General features: G+C 29.3%; 1 protein-coding gene across 1 annotated transcript in view; it reads left to right on the top strand.

The window, feature by feature from the left end:
• The first annotated feature begins 4,102 nt into the window (after nt 1-4,102).
• The window catches only part of LOC111620989 (myelin transcription factor 1-like), a 73,402-nt gene continuing 58,694 nt past the window's right edge, over nt 4,103-18,810 (top strand). The window contains exons 1-4 of the mRNA XM_023363016.1: nt 4,103-4,166; nt 10,493-10,562; nt 12,323-13,897; nt 15,579-15,631. Coding sequence (XP_023218784.1) covers nt 4,103-4,166; nt 10,493-10,562; nt 12,323-13,897; nt 15,579-15,631 — 1,762 coding nt within the window. The remainder of the gene's footprint in view (nt 4,167-10,492; nt 10,563-12,322; nt 13,898-15,578; nt 15,632-18,810) is intronic.

The following is an 18,810-nucleotide window of genomic DNA, read 5'->3' as shown; positions in this document are numbered from 1 at the left end:
GTAAATCTCACGAGTAAAACTTTCTAAACTAGAAATTACCTTTTTGGTAGAATTTTTTTGCTTCTTATTTCGAAATAAGTAGCATCTCTCTAGTGATAATCTTTATGTAAATAAGAATGTTTAAAACAAATCTTCCTCTTCGCATTTACTTTCAAATTTGTACTTTTTAAAAAATATTTTTATCAAGTAAATTTAAAATTGATTAATGAATTATAAACTATGAAAACTTATCTAAGAGAACATTTCGAGAAGTAAAAATTTTTTTTTCCTTGTTGTCAATTTAAAACCAATTAATTTTTTTAAAACGAATTTTCTACTTCAGAAAGTTTATTTATGATAAATATACTAAAATATATTAATTAATTTATTTATTCTGTGAAAAATCATGAGTTATCCCGTGACGAAACGAATTTATTCGACTTTAGTGCATATGGCATTAGTGCTGTTTACGTGTATGGAACATAAGAAATCACGCGTTTAGTGACGTCACGATGGAAATTGACAGATGTGCGGTGACTTCTTGCAGAGAAATGAGCAATAGAGCAAAAGTCGGAAGACGGAGCAATATTTCAAAAGCTCTTATCCATCTGTTCCGAGTTTCCGACTGATGCGTGGGAATGGCCACCGCGGAAAACGCTTCCTTATTTTTTTATTTTATTTTATATATATATATTTTTTTATTCGTCTTCGCTACCGTTACATGCTCTTTTTATATATATATATATATTCTAGTTGTAGTGAATAGCTACTTTCGTCATCTTTTTGTGACTGTAAAACATTCGGTTCGATTCCCACTCAACTATAACTCGCTTGTTTGTTTTTCTTCAACATTTGCTCGAGAGTTTTTACAATATTTTCTTCCCCTTATTCCTCCCCCACTCTTTCTATCCGTTAAATCGTGACTTATACAACTACTTTATGGTTGATTTGTAACAGTAATTTGTTTCTCTTTCCAGTTCTTGCTCTTCATGAAACCATACTCAAGTAAGTAGAGGAATTTATGGGTTTTAGCAAAACGATAAATATTCCAACTGAACCTAACTCGATTATTTTATTTATAAATTTTAATTTCGTATAGTTTTTATTGTTAATTCTCAATAATTTTGTGAAATATCTTTAAGTTTACACGTGTTTTCATTAATATGCTCTCTTTTTTAAGGTGTCCAACACCCGGATGCAATGGAAGAGGTCATGTGAACAGAAACAGAAATTCACATCGCAGGTAAACATTTCAACACGTAATATATTAATATTCTAAAATTCTTTAAGCTCTTTTATAAGTTCACCATACGATAAATGATGGTTCTAATGATGCTTATCATCATTTAAATATTTTTGTCGACTTCTTCTTTATGTTACGAAAATATTTAAATGATCAAAATTCGCTTTGTGTATAGACAAGTAAATGAGATTTTTAAAAGTTTCAACTTGTTGATTTAGGTATATTAATAAGAATGTTCTTACAAATTAATTACGCATTCTTTGAATGTTTTACTTGTCACTTCACTTTATTTTGTCTTTGGACATTTCTCCAATTTCCATTAATCATTCCGAGGTATTTGTAAAAACAAGGCAAATCGACTCTCGATTGTTGCTGCTAAACAAGAGATTCGTTGATATGCAGAATCTTAAATATTCAGCTTTACAACCCTTTAATCTATATCCTCCATTTGTCAGAGCTGACAGCTTCCATGCTATTGTCATCTAATAGGCCTGAATAATTTCAAGTTTTTGTGTTTTAAAACTGTTTCTGCTTTTACCTTAGTGGAATTTTGTTGAGAATTTTCTTAATTTTAATCGTCTCACTTGCGATTTATAGTTTAAAATTTTCTCTTGAATTTTACCAAGTTTTCTGTTAAAGTTATATTTTGTTTTTACAACACTTTTACACCGTTTTATACTTTATAATTAAATTTTCAAATTGTTTTTATATCTAAGATTTAAGTAGGACTAGTTGCCTTATTATTATTTTTTAAATATTTCATGTGAGATAGTTAAAAATACCGATTTTTGTATTTTTATACTTTAGATTATATTATAGATGTATTGAGAACGTACTATATGTGAAAGGTCGCGCGATCACGCCGCTTATGTTACATTCGCATCGTCTGTAATATCTTCCCAACATAAAAACAACAAAAAATTATTTTGAAATAGTTTATCTATTTGTTTATATATAAATATAATTCTACGTATATATAAATACAACGCGATAGTTTGCGACTAATCGCGTCGCATGATTTGGCTCATTTTATTATCGCTTATGATTTCATGTGCATTCTACTTATACGTTACATATCTGTTTTAAAATTCAATTAAAATCAGATGTTTTATAATTGACTGTTATTGTTATTTGCTCTTTAAACAAAATTAAACTTCTTAAAGTAGAAAATTCCGTAATTTATTTCATATTCAGAAATACGTTGAAAGTTTACTTAGTTACGTAGATAATTGTTATTAAACTCTAATTTTGATTCTATATGCGAAATTTAAGCCAGGATTTTAGACATAAATGTTTGGAGGTTGATTACCATACCAATCATCAGTTATTAAATTTGCGAATGTCGCGTCGCGCTGCGTGCAGATTACTGAGCATTGTTTTTAAAATAATTAGTTTATTTTTTTATTTCTCTTAAAGCATTAAACGTCTAAGAATGTTTAAGTTTGTTTTGATAAGAAAACAGATAGAATAAAAGATATAGGCCTATATTCGTTTCGCTATGTCGCGACGCGGCGCATCGCACCGGACATTACAAGATTGCCCATAACTGTAATCAAAACGGCATTATCGGACCAGCTGGACGAAAGAGATAAAGTGAATAACATAGTAAACTATAGACTCGTTTTTCTCTTTTTCTTTCTGTTTTTCTTTGGGGATTCTTAGAAGCTTCGTCCCGTGTGCTATTTAATTATTATTAAGAGAATCTGGACAGTTGGTGCGACAGAACTGTGAATGAATGACGTCTTTAACAACTTAATCATGTTGACAGGACAATAGAGTGAATGAGACAGGAACAAAGACGAAAAGAAAGCAAGGAAAAACTCGGCATTTCTTACATCGTACGTCGGAATTGGAAACTAATGGTTTTTCACTTCAGTTCCGTTCGATTCCCATCTACTCTTTCTGATTAATACACTGCTTCCGGTTGGAGCGCCGCCTAACGGACATTTACTGTAACACCGGCGCCGCTTCATCCAGACACCAATTTCAACAAAATAAAAAAATTCAGCGCCATTTTTCTACTTTCACTTCTTTAAAAACAACGAAGCACATTTCGAGTATAAACAAGATTAATCAGAAAATCGATTTAATACCACCTTACCTTACAGTATACGAGATGAATACTTCCAGACATGCTATCTCAATCTATAAGCTTAAAGGCATAATATCTTACTATAGTGATATAGAATCTCTCCTTTGTTAGAACGAGATAAATGCTTCTACTTTGCAGTTGCAGGGACATAGTAGCTCATTCTGAAGTAAATTATTAACTTAAATCCAGTATAAAATGAGAAATATTGCTTATATTATTTTTTAGAGAATGAAGAGTGCGAGTGTTTTTAAAACACCTTATTCTAGAATATATGTTTGATTCTAGAATTGCCTGTTACTATGTTTATAGTAATAAACTAAATTTTATTCTAGATTGAATATTTTGCTTTTATATTTTCTATCTCACACTAGAATAAAGTATAGGAAGATGAATAGTGAAGATGTTACATGAAATTATATGTTCTTAAGATAATGACTTGTGATTTTCTTAAAAAATTTCTAAGAAAACAGAATGCTTGAGTCTCAATAGAAAGGTTGGTTGGTTAAATATAGGTTGGTCATTATAAATGAATCTGAAAGCTATTATCGTTCTATATATGTATCGAGGGATAGTAGCTCTCAGATATATATTCTTGCTTTGGTGAATATTTCTTAGATTGATTGTGCATATAAAGTACTTTAGTATTTAGTGAATATCTTTTTACTTTATAGTTCACTCTAATAATTATTCTATAAACTTCAAAACAATGGCATACTTAATGGCTAATTCTAAAGTGATCAATAAATTTAAAAAATTTTTTTAGTTTGTCAGGTTGTCCAATAGCCGCTATGGAAAAGATAGCCCAGAAAGAACAGAAAACGCCAGGAAAAACTGTACAGCCTACAAGTCCTGGTAAGTATTTTATATTCTATAAAAATAAATCTGTATAATATTAACAAATTATTAATTAATGAAATTAATTTAATGATTTTTTATAGTATATAATATTAAAGTTTTAGTGTCGTTTAATTTGTTTAGAGAAGTAAAATATATTGTAATACATTAAATGTATATAAATAATACACTTTGTGAAATAGTTTTGTTTTAACTCTATGCAATTTTTCCAAAATTTCGTCATTTCATATTAACTTAGAAATATGATAGATAAGACATATGGCTTTGCAAAAGTTTGTCGATATTTTTACGGGATTAAAATTGGAAAGTCTACTGATATTTGGATACTTTAGAGAAAAACTAACTTTAAAAACTTTAGTTTTGGTTGAAAGTTTTACACTTTTAATCTTCGGCTATCTTTAAGGACGTTTTAAGGGATTAGGAATTCACCTGAGTGACGATGATACAAGTGAACAGGTGCAAGCGTCGCAGCGAACTTCGCTTAAGTCCGAAAGTGACCAAACGAAAATATTGTGACCTTCGAGTTTTCTAGGACGATATTATGCTTCAAAAAATCATTTTCTTTAACAAAAATAGTTTCCCCCTTCTCGGGAAACCAAACCATCAGTTATATGATAGATTAAGAAAGATGTCAGAACAAGGAGTCCGGCTTTATCGATATTCTTCAAATTGATGTATTTACTAATAATGTAAGTCAACACAAATGTCGAGTTGATCGTCATGAATTGAAGATAGGACCACTCAATCTTGGGTTAAATTTATTTTTTATGATAAAAACGAAAAATTTAATCCTTCACAAAAAAAAAGAAGTTTATGGAAGTAGATGCCAAATGAAATATTCAAAAAGAAATTTTCTATTTAATTCTATGTATTTAAACTCGAAAGTATCAAGAGGAAGCAGAAATTAGTAATGACTTAGGTTTTTATATGATATCAAGATTGTATTATGTCTTTAGATTAAGAATACAATTTGACATTTTTACTCTCGTGAAAACTAGATAATTTATTACATGCAATAAGAAGTATGATACAATAAAATATCGGTTCTATTATACTAAAATTATATTTAATTTGATATATCTAACAACTTTATGTGTAAATAATAAAAATTCGCTAATATTATCATAAAAATTCTACATAATTAAAACGGCGTATAATTACAAAAATTCTTGAATATCATAGAATCAGATTTCAAACCTCACTCGACACTCGTTTTTTTCTGTTAATAAAAATTTGGTTTTTATTCTGTTCAGTTATATTTTGAATGCAAGCTACTTATCATGCACATTATTTTGAAAAATTTTGATAAACAAAATACCTTTTACTTCACTTATTTTAAGATGCAAATTCAAACTTAGCAGTGGCCTTTGTATTAATCGAAATTTAATAGGATTTATCAGTAAAGACGATTAAAATTAATAGAAATGAATCATGATGAAATTAAACTGAAGATGTAGGAATGTTAAATTCTAAGATTAAAAAAAATTCTTACGTCTTAATTTGTAATACAGTAGAGCGTCGATTTTCCGAAAGTCAATCATCCGAAACGTCAATCATCCGAAAGAATNATATCTCTCTCTATATATATATATATTATATATATGGGTGTGTGTGTGATTTATATAGTCATTTACAATATAAATAAAGGAATAAATGAACCAAAGATTATTTTTAATTGTACAAACACCTAACTTTGAGGTTGTGCTTATGAATTAAGATACACAAAATTATAACTGTTATATAATATTGTAGACTATAACTTATGACTAAATAACTTACTTGTTCTTATAATCATATAAAAGTCATTAACAATAAGATTTATACATTCAATATATATTAATACAACTAAGAAGACAAAGTACTGTACACATACACTTGGCTTTATTCATAGCATAAATATGCTTATAATTTAATGAATATATATATATACAGGCCTACATATAAATTTAAGACGTTTTCGCTTCAGTATTTACGTCGTCTAATTACGTAGAAAATATATTTAATATTATAATATAGTGAATACTGTAAATATTCTAATAAATTATAAACATTTTATAATTATTCGCGTTTCATTTTTTACATTATAAATTATAACGGTAATGTTTATAAATACAAATCAAATTTTCCATATATTTCATCTTGTAAATTTGAAAAATATATAGACGCTACAAATAACTTTTTCTCCCCGTTCGAGTTGTTTACTAGAAACTTTTACTCAAGCGATTCGCAACAGTAAAATGAAGAGAAGTGGCGAATATTTTTATCGATAGAAGATTAATCCCTCAATCAATTCTATAAACGATGCAATCAGAGGTTCAATATAATGCGAGGAAAAAAATCAGCACGGTTCGAACACGTTAATACGTGTTCATTGGAGCAACATTTACGACTGAGCCTTCATTTCCATGCGAGGGTGTGTGCACAGTAGAACACGCTTTAAACGTTCGAAAACCGAAAGACATCGTCTCGTGCCATGTAAGCAGCATACTAGCTATTCGCAGTCGGCACTGCTTGTTCCGGATGGTTTGCTAGAGATCGTAATTTCGCTCGGTTAATGGGAAAAACCGCCAGCGTTATTACCAAACTTGGGAGCTGTAATCTTGGCTGGCACACGGCACAGCCGGCAAATGTAACGGGTACCTCAACGGCTTAAAATCACAGACTTCCATTATCACGCTGGCGATGGATGAAGGGAGCAAAAGGGGGATGTTGGAGCGCGCGCGCCTGAGAGAGAGATTCTTTGGTTATTTAATACGCCTCGGAATGGTGCTTTTTTTCTGTTTCTACAACTGAGCTGTTGACATATATGGCTGGTTTATGGCGAATTTTGCGTCACCGTAATTTCCTCATTATTAGTTGCGTACGGTTTAAATTGTTTACTCGAATAACTCGCTGCCTAAAGAATTATCTTCTCGCTAGCTTCTTTGGAATTAAATTTCTAATATAAGCTTCTAAAAGATTATAAGAAATCCGAATAAATCATTTCTCGTTTTTTTTAAAATTGTATAACCTAGTTTTTGCCTTCTTAAAACGTATGTCTCGCATGCTCTCGATTCATTTTTCGTCAGGCGAAACAAAATACTTCTCTTATTTTTTTAAAAATATTTTCTGTCATAAAATTTTCGTTTTTAATCTTTCTGCAATTTTTTATTCACTTCTTATAAATCTCATATTTTTTAATCCTTCAAACTATTACAATTAATCACAAGAGTTAAAATAATTAATAATAAGATCTTAATGTCTAGAATATAAGTCATAGTACAATTTAAGTTAAAAACTATAATTACTTATATTATTTCTTCATTTAAATAACATGGATTTCGGAATGATTAGAAAAACAATAGACAATACTCGAATTTTAGGAGTTTAGATTTATATTTACATCATTTATAATTCATTACATAACTATGTTGTCAGTTCTAACTAGTTAAGTATTGTAATTTTCAAATAACTTGATTGAGAGGTACTAGTTAGGCATTGTTAGATGGTCGAAATAGGCTCATTTCTATGTTAAGATTATAGAAATTCAATAACAGATATCTAATTCATAGGTTTATGATGTTTGCCTTATTAGAAAATCGAAAATTGTATATTAATATTTACACATTTGGTATATTGGGAGAAACGTGTTACTGTATAATAAATTTATGGAATATACTCTGTACCAAATTTTGAAAGCGAAGAAAGTGATATTTTATTGATTAAATGAAAAAATATAAAAATATAGAAGATAATTGTAATATTTTATTATTTATAACTATTTACTCCTAGTATTTTTGACCTATTAACTTTACGATAATTCTTCTTCATCTTCCTGCATGTTAATGTTTTGACAATTATTTATTAAACTAGTTTTTTTTAAATATATTCCATTAAATAGTTCGTAATTCCCTATAGCTAAGTTTCTATGTAACCGGATATGTAGTTCATAATTTACTATGTAACTGAAGTACATAAGTAACTGAGTATTTAGTCTATAATTCACTAAGTACATAATTCATAATTCGCTGAGTAACCAAAGCATGTATACGACGAGGTATGTTACATTCTTTATAATTCACTAGACAACTAATACTAGGTTTTTGTATTTTGCTATATAATTTATAATTTACTTAGATATAAAACGGCCTAGATAGATTTAAAACTTATAGGTAGGTAATTAAATTGCGTTTTTGCTACCCCAAAATAGGTTAGAACTATCATTTTCAATTATATATTGACATATTAAATATTACATGTGTGTACTGTACGTGTTATAACATTTTGTAAGTTAATAAAATTTTATTCTTAAAATAATTAAATGTTTATCTGCTATTTTCTAAAAATATCTAAATTATAAATAATCTATTTCTTCTAAAAGTCTTTATTTTATCCTACAAAATATATTGTCTTTTACGATAGATCTATATAAAAAAACTAAATTTCTTTATGTATTATATCAGTTATTAAAAATATAATACAATTTTTACAATTTCTAGATATAAAAAAAGCTTAAATGAATGATGAGAACACGTAACAGTCTCATAAATAATTCGATCGCGTCAATGATCGTGTCAATGATTTTCTGTGCAAAGATATGATGGAATGTTAAAGGTCACAGCTTAACTTTTGACATCAACTTCATAAATCCGTAGAGATACAGAAGAAAAATCACACGCGTACGTATATATGGATCTGCAAACACAGTTAAGCACATATTTTGAAACATACGTATGCTATTATTTTATGAAGTTTAATGCTCTTAATTTAATAATTTTATGTTACTTTATATAAATATATTTTTTCTAATTTTTACAGAGGTAAATAAAAATCTGAAAAAATTGACAAAAATTTTTAGACAGTAATAATTAGTTTTAAAATGTTTCGATTGGATTCATGTAACTTCTTGAATGGAAACATTTTGAAACTTTACAATATTTAACATTCTTCGAACCTATTTTTTTTATAAAATAAAAAAATATATATTTATTACCTTTCGAGACAAATGATGAGCAAAGCTTTATTTAATTCAATTCGGATAAATTGGACTTTTTAAAGTTGACATTAACTTGAAACTTTTATCCCTTTCATTCTCTTAAAGGTTATTTTGGTTCCAATGGCATATTCTAGAAGATTCCTTCTCCCACTTTCAATCCTACCCAATACCTGAATTCCTTATCAGGTTCATCAAATATAGATTCTCTACTAGATTACATTTTGGATATTCTAGACTCTTACCTCTTATTTTGTAATTTAACAGGCCTAAAATTGTAATAAAACCGTATATTTTTGTCATTAAACAGATTTTTAAACATTTTTTTATTATCTATTACCATTGAAAATTTAATATGGTTTTTATATTGGAATTAAGTGTAAAGAATTAATTTTTATAGGATATCAAAAATTAAATTAATACAAGTCCAATGATCATAAACTATGGTCGCAAATGATCGTCGAAGATATAAGTCGAAATACATTGTAACTAACTATATATGTGGTTTTCTACATAGGAATCGATGAAATAAACTGAAATAGTTAAAATTACGCTTATCTCTGCTGATTTCACAAGTTTAAAAATTGTATTAATTTATTTCTTAATTGATTGATTTAAAAAAATAATCATATTTTCCACCAATCATCGTTGAGAAACTCATATTTCGACCAATTGTAGTAGATGTTTTGTTATTTAAAAAAAATTTCATTTTAATTTTTCTTGTAATTTTCAAATTACAAGACCACTATTTGTGTTAAAAGAAATGATTATTTTCATTTTATTTCGTCTTTTTAATTATCCATACCTGGACATATTTACTACATTCTCGTCCAGTTCTGCTAAGTTAAATGTTTTCTCGTTTATAACTATTATTATAACTAATAATGTAAATAGATATTCATCGAAATAAAAAGTTTGTTACAACTTCCAGTTGATTAGAGTAATACCAATTTACAAATCTTGCATCAAATCTCAATGTGGGTCACTTAAGATCTCTGCACGTGCTTAAAACTCACGTCACGTAAACAAGAAAAGTTGGACCATCGCCAGTACCTACCACGTGATGGAAATTAGGAATGTTCGGGGTGTAAAAAGCCGTAAGAAAACTTAGAGGCCAAGGGGCGCGATCATAACTATTCTTCATTCCTTCTTAGTATGTTACACGTCATAAAGTCTCGCAGTCTCCCATCCGTTCCACCACTTAGTCGTATCTTTATTTATACCGTAATAATTTACTATTTTTTCCTATATATGCATTAAATAAACGATTAAAAATCGTAACAGAATTTTTGATATATTTATTTTATTAACCAAATCTAATTTTTTGAAAATATTTTAAAATCTTTAACAGAGAGTAAGTGTCCTACTCCTGGATGCAACGGTACAGGTCATGCTACAGGACTCTACTCACATCATCGAAGGTAATATGTAAATTAATTTTTAACGTATTTTTTCACCTGTAAACCCTAAATATCATTAACTTTAAAAAATTAAGTAGTTAATCAAGAGTAACGCTATTTATTAGATAAACTCTTAACGTGGTTCATGCTTCTCCGATAGAGTGGAAATTTTGTATAGGTCTTAATAAAGACGTGGCATAAAATAGCATTCTAGTTCAGCCCGGTTTCTTTTCATTATACTAAAAAAGGGGGAAAGCCCACAAACGAATGACACGGTCGCTTTTTACAAATCATCTTACTCGAGTGGGTGTAAGAACGATAGAAGTAATCTGGGAATCTGGGATGCGGTAAGATCGTCACGAGACCATTTTACGGGTGGTTCGAAAGACGTAAATACGGCAGTAAAAAGAGCTGTTAGAAAGAAAAGGATAACAGAAGTTTCCAACGGTCTCTACCAAATTATAAGAATTATTTTTTTCNCTATAATTTTATTCTAAATTTGTAATTATTTAATAAGATATATGACGCTGGACTATATAATAACAGATTTAGATTTTGTATAACTTTAATAAATTTTGAGTGAATTTTGACAGTTTTTTTTCTTATATAAAATGGTAAGTGCGAGAGAGAAATACCTAATATTTGATTATTATTTAGGTAATGCCGTGAACATGCATTACTACAATTGCCTCTTTCATTCGGTAAGAATGTTATCATCATAAACTAAAAAATAAAAAATGTTTTATTACTATTTTAAGTATGGAGCATCTCAACCAAGTACATTTCTCTTTCGCGCTTTCTGTATAATAATTGGCTACATGAAATGTGATTAGTAATTGTTCAAAGTCCGGAGATATTTAATTTCTCGTTGTTTAAAAATATTTTCGATTATCTAAATAATCGTAATATATTTTGTACATGCGATTTTGAACATTTACATATATTTTGATTTCAGAAAAAGGAAAATAATAACGAAAATTTCAATAACGTATTTTTATACTTAGAGAACCACTAAAGGAATTTATTTTTCATCGATTTAGTAAATTTTTATCCTTCCGTAAACAATTTTAATTTAATAATACGCTTTGAAATTTCTTATTATAATATTTTACATTACAGTCTAACTAATAAAAATGCAATAAAGACGAAAAGATAATAAATATAATTATAATTAATTGTAATCTTCTAAGAGACATACGGTATATTTTTATTATTTAAAAATTTGTATAAAAAACAATTTTATTTTAAATTTGAGAACGAGAAGTTAATTATAAAAATTTAATTAAAAAGCGAAAACATATAAAAAGGTATTTTACGTAGAATTTAACGACTTAATATAAAATTTTATAGTGATCTTTTATGCGTTATATTATGTTAAATTAATTTGATATCTTTAATTTTATCTAAATATTTGAAATTTTATTCATTTTGTAAGTCTTAAAATAGTAATTTCGTTACAACGATATATGATTAATTTGATAGAAATTTTTGAGATCCTAAATATGTCAATGCAAACTTAATCGAGTTAGATTCTATATACTTGTATATACACTAAGACATAAAAATACGTTTCTCTCCATTCCAATAGTCGGGCCCTATATTCCTTTCTTTGTATGAAGCAATAGCATTCTCTGGACAAATGACCAAATTCCCGAGTGGCTTTAGGATCTTTTGGCAGCGGGTCCCAGGAACGTCAATTATATTGTCCACTGAGTTACCGCCGCCACAAATCACGCGGTAATTGGCACGTCTACCGTCTAACAATCCGTAAAACTTTCTGTCGTCAGGGTTGCTGGCTGTCCTATCGCCGCTAAGAAGAGAAAACTCTCCTCCGGAGATCACTCCAGCGAGAAGACCAAAAGGAACGAAAAGAAGAGCACAACACAGACTATCGAAAATTTGAACAATGCGGATAACGAAGAAGATAAGCCATCTACATTAAAAGAGGAAGATGAAGAAAGATGTGCTTCCAAAACGGACAAATGTTCAACGGAAAGTTTGCAGCTGGAAGAAGTAGATGACGGGAAAACGGAAGTGATGACGCCCGTTGATGAAGCCGAAACGAGCACAGAGGAGACGGAGAAGGTGGACGAGTTGCCAAAGCGGCAAACGGAAGAGCCGATGGAAGTTGATGAAGATACTAAAAGGATTCAAGAAGCCGAAGCTGCTTTGAGAAGTCTAACTGGCGATTTTGGTGAAGGAGCCGGTTTTTATGTGGAACCCGACGATAAACCCATGTTCGAGAACTTATTCGAAAAGAAAGACAATGTTAAACCATCTGGAGAGTCGGTAACCAATTCGTGGAAAGATGTTGTCAATCTGAGTGCCTCTAGTAGTTCTTGTGGAAGCATTGACAGGTCGCCGCTTCGATCTCCCATTTTGTCTCCTGTGTCGACTGTGAAAGAGGAGAGGAGAGACGATTCGGAATCAAGTCCGTGTTCATGTATTTACCGCGAAAGGGAACAACATTGTCAGGCAGTGGAAATCAAAATGGAAGATATGGTCGATACCATGGAAGAAGAAGATCAACCCCAGAGTCCCGAAATGGCTCCTCAACCGGCACATACAGGGTCTGTAACTTACGGATCACGTGAAATGTATATGTATCATCCACAACAACACGATAAACCGGACTCTTACGACGTAGAGAATTTATTAAAAATAGAAGAAGAGTGCGCAAATATTCAATCAATCATGGCTTCTCAGCAGCAATACGGACCACCTCATGCGGTTTGTAAGGACGATGGCGGTATGGACGACGCCGTGACTCACGAAGTACCAATGTATAGACCGAGCTGTCAAAATGTAATTAGTGTTCCTCCCCCCGTAACTAAAATTGAAAGAGTGTGTGATCCGGGATTAGAATTTACCGGTTCTCCACAGTGTCATTCCCCAGGTACTCAGTACTCTTCTCCCATACCCTGCGATACCGGACAGATACTTCATTCGTCATGTTATCAACCTCAGTTTCCAACCCCCATCTCTCCATCGACACCCACTACCACTTCGTGTGCAGTAGAAGAAAGTGCCCAAGGTAAAAGATACGCTATTCTCGAAGCCAAGCTCCAGGAACCGCCAAAGAGGTCGATGAGTTTCGAAGAGCATCTTCTGCCAATCCCCGATGATGATAATCCTCTAGTCATCGACGAGAGTCGACTTAGACCTCTAGACGACGACGAAACTAATAGTGAACATTCAATGAGCCCGATTCCAGTCAGTCATAACGAAGTTCCGTACACCACGACAGCCACCAGTGGTCTTTCCACGGGTATGCCAGCTTTCTCAATGGACAGTATCAAAGTGGAAAAACAGTTGATGGATTGTCAACCGCCTACACCTGAAGGTTCGAAAGGTAAGTAAAATTCAATTTCTCTGTTGACAATGCATTAAACTCCTTAAAATATTGCTAATTCGATTACGTAGTCCTTAACACTGATTCAAAATATCAATATGGCAAGCATTTTCAGTCAGAATTTACTGAAATCAAGATATTTCTGACAATATAAAATGGATAACTCGGCTTTAAAGAACCAAAGAAATGTTACTAAATATACTAGGAAATTTTCCAAACTGAAAGAATTATTGAACTTTCAACTGTCGAGTTTAATGAAGTAAAGTTCATTTTTTTACTGTAATATTGAATCAGAAACTATAGAATTACAATAATCAAAACAAAATTGTGTAACTCGAATATTATTATTAAAATATTACTGAACAACTTATTAAATCTAAACAATGCTAATTAACTTAAAGCATTGAATTAAGAAATGCTAAATTACTATAAAGCAAAGGTTATCGAAATGTAATTTATTGATATATCAAACTACAGAATACATATCGAATCAAAAAGTAACAGTAAAAAATATTGTTAAACAATTGTTAAATGATTAAAAATCAGATAAAACTGAATTTAAACACTATAAAATAAGAAATTTTGTCATATTAATTTGCTGAATCACTAATTCTGAAACTTTAATTAATGTATTAAAGACTATTGATTCAAATCAAATCATTATCAAGCAGAAAACTTGTTAAAGAAAATGTAGCTTATTAACATATTACTGAAATTATTAGTTTAAATCAAAATAAATAAAAACTGCGTGTGTAATATTCTTAGTATAGAATATTACTATTCTAGACTAAGAATATTCTCATTTATATTCATGAAATAACTGTAAAACAATTTAATAAAGATGAAGTGAAATATTGTTAAAAATAGTAAAGAATGTGGTAGGCGAATTTTAAAATAGTGTGTTACTGGATGAAAATCAAAAAATAATAATATCCAATCAAAGAAAATAACGACGTTCGTTGATAATTATCGTTTAATTCTTTTAAATACTGACAAGATTCGGAATAATTGCAAATTTTAAAATTAGCATAAGACAGAAAAGATGAAAATCTTATAATCACTGATTATCAGATAGGATTAGAACGTAACAAATTAATCATGTCTCGGTTATTGAAACTGCGATAGAGATGAAGAGTACAGCTCTAGAATGATTCAAACAAAGATTAAAAGGCGAAATATCACAATGCCCGTTTAATTAGATTAATATTTCAGCATTTGTTGTTCGAACTAATTAGCCGACTTAATATCACGTAACATCTTTTAAATGTTTTCTAATGACACGCGTTTATGTAGAGGAACAATGAAAGCCATGCGAATTGCCTTCCATCGCTTTATTAGATTAATTTATTGGTGAAAATTTGTTCTTGTGACTTTGGACTTGTTGTTGAAATGCATTATTCCAGCTTTCGTTACTTATAAATTCTGATAAAGAGATAAAAACTTTACTTGTTTTAATGTGATTGTAAGTTTCTCTTAAATGTCGCTGCCTATAGTTGAAGTTTGCAGATGAATTTCTTTATATCTTCTTCATTCCCCTTTTATTTCACTTTGAAGAATTATAAGAATTTTCACAGTTAAAAAAGACGAGAAGGCTAAGAAGAAGAGGGACGAAGTGTTCAATTTTATGCTTAAATAAGACAGAAAAAGTTATTAAAATGATTATTTTTCTATAATTTTTTATAAAGAAGAGATGAAGTTAGTAAATTACAACATGCAACGCTGAATTGGACCATTTTCCGTTTGTTTAATTGAAGGGAATACGTGTGAGAGTGAAGTGTAAGATCGAGTCGATGGATGCTGTATTGATGGATGCATTATCAATTATAATGAACGCAATTAATTTTAACTGTCAAAGAAACAAACTCGACGAAAACAAATTCATTAAGATATTGGCGAAATTCTCTTTGGAATGATCATTTTAATTAGTTATAATCTTTATCCTATAAAGAGATAATTTAAGTTTTTTTATAATATTCTATAGCTCTGATATGAATTTTTGTTATAGTTATAGTTAAAGCATCTTTATCATAATCGTATAAAGATAAATATGTAAAATTCTAACTTCCTTATTGAAATAGCAAAGATATATTGAAAAGGAGTTATTCTTTTAAGATTTAAATCAAATTTCTATAAATATTTCTAAACTTTCCCTGTCACAAAATATTAACTAATATTTCCATGACAACTTTTTCAAGGCTACATATTTGACAATGCCACAATTGTTTTTTATAGTGTGCCGGTTTTGGAATTTGCTAACTATATTATCATTCAAAACATTTGAAAACAATTAATATTCTATAAATACCAATTGTGATTATATAAATTTATATAAATTTAGGTTAGTTTTCCTACATCTCCATTATTTTATCGCTTGTAATCACAGCAGCGTTCAAAGAATAAACTATTTATATCGGTTTCTATTCTTATCAAAATTTTTCTAAATTTGATGCAAGTTTTAGCAAAATATTTAATAAAATATACAATTTTTTCTATAGGTGTTTAGTATAGACAGCTCTCACTTTTGAGTTAGAGTTTGAATGGAATGATTCAGAACTTAAATTCTTAAGGGTTATTCCTAAAATTGATGACAAATTTTCTTCGTTTGAATATTTTAGCTTAAATTTTTAAATTAAAACTATTCTGATACATAATTTGTATGGTTTCATGCCAATAAACTGAACGGAAATAAATAATGTATTTATTGTTTGTGTTAAATTCGTTAATTTAAGTTTGCTTAATTAAAGATTTTACAGATTAATGCGAATGTTTAAAGATAAATATCAGCTTAGCTCCCAGTTTTTCTGCTTACTTTTAATTTCTTTAGAGTGAGTTGAATTATAGGTTTTTTTTTTTAATTTGAAAAAAATCCTTGATTTTTTTCTACTTTTAAATTCTATGTCGATTTTATGTGCCAAAAGAAAGTTTTTGTCAAGTTCTGCAAGTTCTCAGGTAAATCGTTTGAACGTGATTCAGAACATTTACCTTTTGTTCTTCGGGGAACTATCGACCTTTTCTCCTTAACGAACTTTCAAACTATCATCGAACTTAGTCACGCTAGAGTGACGTCAAAATCGCTTATTTATCATCATCCTACCGAAATTATTCTTAATTTCATAACATGATATTCGTCATGTAACATGGACAATAACGGTTCGTCTTTATTTCCGACTATTGATGATAAATTAAGGATAGAATCTAACGTCGTTTTATATCTCCATTAAGGACGGAAGAAATCGTTTCTAACTTAAATGTGATTAAATCTCCAGAAACTTATATATATTTATATATATATAAACTATTTTAAAAAATTATAACGTTAGGAAAATATTATTTTTAAATGCATTTTCTGCTGACTTTTTTTCAACATCATCTTCGAGAAATTTTGTTTTATTTCATATTTTTCGTCTTTAGAATAAATTGCTAATTTATATGAAACAAGTATTTGCAATTTGCTAATTCAATTGACACTAGATGTGGAAGTGGTTGCCTTAGCAACGAACGGAGGGTCGTGTTTCGTGACGTCATTCGGGAGGTGTATAAGTGTTCTATTATATTGGGAAAATTTAAGATTTCTTTTAATATTGGAAATCGTTATAGTTTATAAAATAATTTAAAAGGTTTTTTTTATTTACATAATTATTATATTTTAAATGTTTTAATTTCGAAAATTATTATGTTTTTTTATCTTTAATAATTTCGTACAGGACTTTTAATGAGTCCTATACGTAATTATCTATTGAATATTTCAAAATTACTCCAAGCTTCAAAAGCTTCTTAAAATTTTACAGTAAAGATGCGATATTTTTACTATTTAAATAAAACAAAGGAACACAGTAAAAGCTGGATACAATTTTATTCGGTTATAAAACATTTATGATTTGAACATTAAACATTTATGAGTCATTTTAAATTAAACAATTCGTGTATTTTTTCCAAGATGTGAGCTTCTGTAAAATGCTATACGACTGTATTCTAAGTTTTTTTAAATATTTACTTTTAGCGGGAATTTTGGAAGGACACATTTTTTAAAATCCTTTTTTTAATCATTATTATTAGTGTTGTCATTATTATAGTTACTCCTGAAAATGCAAATACCCATGAGTAAGCTCTTGCCTTCTTGAAACAAAGCAAGAGCGTATGAATTCTTACAAACAATTATCTAACCTTACAAGAATATTTCTATGTTCTATGTACAATTTTTCTATTACAATGTTATCTTTCAGTAAGAAAAATCTTTTTTTTTTTTAATGGTTTAAAAAAATAATCTATATATACTATACTAGTTTTTTTTCTATGCTGAGAGGGAGGAGACACAACTTTATAAATGTAGAAGAAGGATATGTAATATTCTGTTTAGTTATAAATATAGGCCTAGGAAATCTAAATACTTTCATGTCATTTGCTGGAGAAAATATATACTAACATATACTCTTACAACTTATATTAAAATTTTTTTTATTTTTTAAAATATATTTTATAAAATAATTACTTCCTTTATTATAATATTCATAAACATGCAAAAGTTTATTATCTACAAAAAATGAATATTTATGCTTATATTTAGGGGAGATCGGGGCAAGATCGGCATGTTAAGCTTTACTTAAATTTTGTGTAATAAATACTGCTGTAAACTGAAAAAAACCTTTTGCATATTGTCTATTGGAATGTTACCTTGCTATACATCTGGTTAAAATCAGTTTGGACATAAAAATAATTAAAATAATTACAACTTTACAAGAAGAGAGAAATTGACGAAGTTGCCCCGGGTATAGGGGCAAGATCGGCAACTTCTCTCTTTTTGTAAAGTTGTAATTATTTTAATTATTTTTATTAAAGTTGCCCCTGGTATAGGGGCAACAGTAATGGGGCAAGATAGGCACGTATATAAAATTATGTTATTAACAATGTATAAGTTGG

This window comes from Centruroides sculpturatus, unplaced genomic scaffold (genome assembly GCF_000671375.1).
Source record: "Centruroides sculpturatus isolate CEXI.00-Female unplaced genomic scaffold, Cexi_2.0 scaffold297, whole genome shotgun sequence".
In the NCBI taxonomy this organism is placed as follows: Eukaryota; Metazoa; Arthropoda; class Arachnida; order Scorpiones; family Buthidae; genus Centruroides; species Centruroides sculpturatus.
The sequence above is the reverse complement of the archived record's forward strand: the minus strand, read 5'-3'. Positions and strand labels throughout refer to the sequence as shown.